This window comes from Cryptomeria japonica, chromosome 9 (genome assembly GCF_030272615.1).
Source record: "Cryptomeria japonica chromosome 9, Sugi_1.0, whole genome shotgun sequence".
NCBI classification, from domain to species: Eukaryota; Viridiplantae; Streptophyta; class Pinopsida; order Cupressales; family Cupressaceae; genus Cryptomeria; species Cryptomeria japonica.
Genome location: NC_081413.1, coordinates 648,886,543 through 648,891,792, shown reverse-complemented (window position 1 = coordinate 648,891,792; position 5,250 = coordinate 648,886,543). Strand labels below are relative to the sequence as shown.

Genomic DNA, 5,250 nt, shown 5'->3' with positions numbered 1-5,250 from the left:
TCAATCCTTATAAAAGGAGATCAAACCTAAAAGGAAAAACCCTAAAAAGTAATTAATAATTAATAATAAATAAATTATTAATATTCCTAAGTTTAGCTTCCTAAATTTAGCTTAAGTGGAATAGAGAAAAGGTGACTTAATTATTAAATCAATATGATTTAATTAATTAAGTAAACTAATACCTTTTACTCTAACAAAATTGGTGGGACTAGGAATAATTCCTAGTTTGATTAGACTAGTGAATCCCATTTTCCCCTACTTTTTGCATACATATATGCACACACAGAGTACAAATCAAGATTTTTATTAGTGTTTAATATATTTATAAATTCAATCTCAACTATATTAAGATAAAAGAGGATTGTCTAGTATAGTAATTTAATATTGAAACATACTAAAATAATAGATTTCTTGAAATATTCAACCATTTGGTTAAACATGTTTCTAAGTATTTTTAAACTTACACATCTTTCTGCTCCCAATTCCTCTTGTCATCTCTATTGTACAAATGCTTCAAAGTATGATTGTTCCAATGATCAACCATATCAAGTATCACAACCATTGAATTAGTAGTCCATTTCAACATAGTTTGGACACTCAAAATAAACATTTGAATGCTAATATATGTTAACTTCAACACTACACTTATGATATCTACAAACATAAATTACAAAATATTTGTCTCATAACAAAACATATGAACCACCCATATTAAATACCATGTAAATTTGTAATCAAAATATATATTGACTACATACTAATCCAAAAAAATTAAACACACATATTTACATATAATATATTAATCCACATATACTTTCAACACATTTTTTAAAATCATACAAATTTATAAAAGAACAAATAACAATTAAACCCACTCTCCCCATTCCTCACTACTAAGGACTTAGAAACTTCTTACTAGCCCTAATGAAAATCTACCCCTACTCCTAAGAATACCCAACTCTTTTGCACGTATTCCCTTTAATACCTAGCTCCCTTGCACGTATTGCCTTAAAGAAGACTTACCAATCCTCATTTTTCTTTCAATAACTTATACTCGTGACTAAAGAAAAAGACTCAAAAGTCTAGAGTAACTTTGACAAACTACACCAACCAAATCTTCTCAAGAAACCCCATCTGGTAAAAACTAGGGATTTGCCTTAGTTCTTGATTAAAATACATCCAGACTTTAAAAAAGAACGTATAAAAACAAAACGTTTGGTGCATGGATTATCCATTAACGTGTTACAGAATTGAACAAAATCTCAGCCATAAAGCTAATTATCCGCTTAAGCAAAGCTCTAACAATAAGCAACGTATACATGTAAGCCTTTCATATAAGTTGCCCACCACCTTAGTTAATCATAAGAAACTTTGTGTTGGAATTGAAGAAAGAAATATGGAGAAGCAAAAGTATCTTCCCATTTATCCTTCCATGGGTGAGAGAGTAAAAATTGGGAGTGATGAAGAACAGGCCGAGCTAAGGAAGTTTTGGAGTAAGGAAATGGAGGAAATCCGAGGATTGAATAGCAGGGAAGTGAGAAGCAAAAGCACGGGTGATTTGCCATTGGCGAGAGTGAAGAAGATAATGAAAGCAGATGAGGCGAAGATGGTTTCAGCTGAGGCAGTTGTTGTGATGGGAAAAGCGTGTGAAATGATGATGAAAGAGCTGAGTTTCCGGGCGTGGATTCGAACTCGGGACGCTAAGAGACGTACCCTGCAAAACAAAGATATTTGGAGTGGTGTGGGCGAGAGTGAGGTGTTTGATTTTCTTGTGGACGTACTTCCTAGACCAAAACCACTTCGCCCTCCTCTTCCTTCCTTGAATGCTTTTGATCTTGTTAATAATCCTTTCTTCACCTATGGACAGTTTCCCAATGGCTTCTTTGGGCCTCATGAATCATGATTTATCTTGTTGGAAGTGATTCCACTTCACCGACCTCTTCCTTCCTTTAATGCTTTTGATCTGGTTAATAATCCTTTCTTCACGTATGGCCAGTTTCCCAATGGCTTCTTTGGGCGTCATGCTTCATGTTGGACGTGAATCTTGTTTAGAGTGTGTTGTTTAAGTTAAAAATATAGTATATGTAAACAGTTTGAATGCGTGTAGTTTGTTGGTGGAGCCTTGAAAATAACAGCTTTGGGTAAGCTTTATTCAAATCATTTAATTTCAAGTGAGAAGCTTGGAGGTAGTAAATGGTTTGAGTGTGTGGGGTTTGTTGGTGAAGTCATGGAAATAGCATGTTTGGGTAAGTTGTATTCAAATAATTTGATTTCGATTGAGAAGTGGTGTTTACAGGTAGTAAATGGTTTGGAAGTGTGAGATTTGTTGGTGGAGTCTTTAAAATAGGAGGTTTGGGTAAGTCATATTCAACTCATTTAATCAATTAAGAAGTGGCATTTGCAAGTAGTAAATGACTTGAATGTGCGAGGTATTTGGGAGTCATGGAAATAGAAGTTTGGGTGAGTTGTATTCAAATCATTTAACTTCAATTGAGAAGTGGTGTTTACAATTACTAAAAAATCTCGTGTTTTTTCTTTTTTTCATCATCATCATCTCTCTTGTAAGATTCTTGGTAACTATGTTAGTAATGATGGAATTGACCTCCATGTTCGAATTTTGTGTGTGGATTTGATTTGGTAGATTGCAAGTTTTATAGTCATGTTTGTCTTGGTATTTGAGCTTGTAATAATTGTCTCATGGTGTTGAGAAATATTTTTCGACTTTGTTAATTGGTAATGAACTTTATGTGTGGATTCACCCTAGAAGATTGTAAGTTTTATAGTCATGTTTGTCTTGATATTTGAACTTGTAACAATTGTTTGGTGGTGTCATGAAATATTTTTCAAGTTTCTTAACGGATATGTTTCTTTTGGAGTTGAGCTTGTGGATCTAATTTAACAATTTTTTAATATAATTGAAGATATATCAACAATTATGTAATATATTTATTTATATGTAATTAATTTTTTTTTTTTGACATAAACCATTAATGTAATGCAATTAAATAATTTTCTTTCAATTTCATGATGTTTATTAGATGATTATAATGAATTAGGGTTTATTCTTTTGTACAACACCTTGTCTATTTTGCACTCAAATCAACTAATAACGAACACTAAGTTGGAAAGGGATAAACTTAGGACTATGGTTTAATTTAAACTTTACAAGTTATGGGGTTGAATCCATACCTAAAAAATGTAAAATGGGTTCATTTTTGTGCATGTAAAACCAATGCACATACAAATTTGAACCAAGCTCATTTTTGTGTATGTAGAATCAACCCAACATAAAGAATGAATAAACTATTGTTAAGGTGTTGACCCTTGGGATATGTGAAGTCAAAATTAGTCAAGGCTCAAATAATTTTACAACTTCTACACAAAAATATGACACTTGTATGCTATTTATTATACTTAGGATAAGCAAGTAAAGATATCAAAGAGAAAGAGTGTAAGCTATTCAATTTTAACCCTCATAATTGTTGGAATCCAAGAACACTGAGAGGGGGGGGGGGGGGGGGGTGAATCAGTGTTATGTCGGTTAGAGTAATTTTAACCTTATTAACAAAACCACTTATTAACTGGTATGTATAAAAGAAAGTAACATCAAGTCATATCAATGGAACCACATGAATCAACACCATAACACATATATTTATATGTGGAAAACCTCAAAGAGGAAAAACCACAGTGGGATTGGTGACCCACAATATCTATCCACTGGACAAATGAATAAATATTACAAGAGGGGCCTACACATGCAGGAAGGCACACTGCTCATCACAAAAGGAGTCTCACTAACTACATATCTAAATACTGGATTACAAACAAAAACTAAACTCAGAATGTGCATCTGCCATGTTGGATGAGTTCTAGTTAAAGCACTATCTATACTGGTTATACTGTAACCTCCCTTACTAGTATCTTAGATCGCTTTCCAATCCTATAGACCAATAATCAAGACCGATTGCAGATTTACATTCGCATTCTATCAATCAAGATAACATCACAAAACCTTCCACATCACTTATCTGTTATATCTCCCATATATCCACATCATACAAAATGACCTAACCCAGACTAACTTATATACCCATTTACATGAATAAACACAAATGCCTTATGTCGGATTACAAACATATCACAAAAGATAAGACACATGTCGGCCCAGATAAAATATAAGCATAAAACAATATGACCATTGCCGCTTCCATTCCTGTCGGATCAATCTCCTATGTCGGCCTTAGAATACCAGTTCCAAGTTTGTCAGTTCCCAGAATGTCGGTTCCCAGAATGTCGGTTCCCTAAATGTCAGTTCCCTGAATGCTAGTGTAGTGAATGTCAGTTACCTTGATTGTCTGATCTCCCATGAAGTGTGTTGCCATCAATGCCAACACTTATAACCCAGATGAGTGTCAATTGCCAACAATCTCCCCCTTTGGCATTGATGGCAACACTCATGTGAAAAATGAATCACTGAAGTATTGTATCGATTCCCATCTAAAAATTGATCTCCCAAAACTAATCTCAGAAGACTACTCCCCCTGAGCTATATAATACTTCTTATGTCCCTAGACATTTTTCACATCTACCTCTCCCCCTTTGATAGCAATGCCAAAGACCAGGCAAAAAAAAATTTACAAACCAAAATGTGATTACCGGATCTAGATATACTTGAAAATATCCAGATAAGTACCCTTCAAAAATGCCAAATAAGTATCCCAGACGGATTTCAAAGTTCCCAAAATAGATACAAACCCATTCAGAATGTAAGTGTGCAGTTCTTCATCTGTTAGGATTGCCAGTGTGGGCAAACTCATCTATTCCATACATTCTCTCTTATGAAGTAACAAAGTATTTAGTCAGGGACTTACCAAACCTCTCAACTCTCTGGCCTGCCGGATTAACTTGTCTTTTTCCTTCTCTAGGGCTGAAATTTCATACTCTAAAGAAAAATCTGACCATCAACCATGTTGGTCAATGATTCAGTACTATCAAAACTAACTACAAGTTGTTCCAAACTGTCCTTATCCTCCTTAACTTTATTATCCAAATTTGTTGTTAGTTTTGTTGTGTTAGCTTGGAAGACCAGTATATTCGACTGCATTGATGAAGAGCCTCAACAATCCTTGTCATTTCATCTGTCAGCTTAGCCTTGTCGGATGTGATCATAGGTGACCTTCCTAGCTGCATTATACCTTTCCACCAACTATCAATTTGACACTTGTTGAAGAGTTTTGTACTCTTTGG

The 5,250-nt window shown here is 34.2% G+C and overlaps 1 protein-coding gene across 1 annotated transcript; it reads left to right on the top strand.

Annotated features, from left to right (window-relative positions):
• Window positions 1-1,386: 1,386 nt before the first annotated feature.
• Window positions 1,387-2,598, top strand: LOC131066715 (nuclear transcription factor Y subunit C-2). The gene has a single exon (XM_058001546.2). It carries the CDS (start codon window positions 1,397-1,399, stop codon window positions 1,901-1,903), a length of 507 nt encoding a protein of 168 aa, XP_057857529.1. The 5' UTR covers window positions 1,387-1,396; the 3' UTR covers window positions 1,904-2,598.
• The last annotated feature ends 2,652 nt before the right edge of the window (window positions 2,599-5,250 follow it).

What these genes read in the sequence shown, in the direction of transcription:
- LOC131066715 (XM_058001546.2), top strand. Translation starts at nt 1,397, where the DNA reads ATGGAGAAGCAAAAGTATCTTCCCATTTATCCTTCCATGGGTGAGAGA.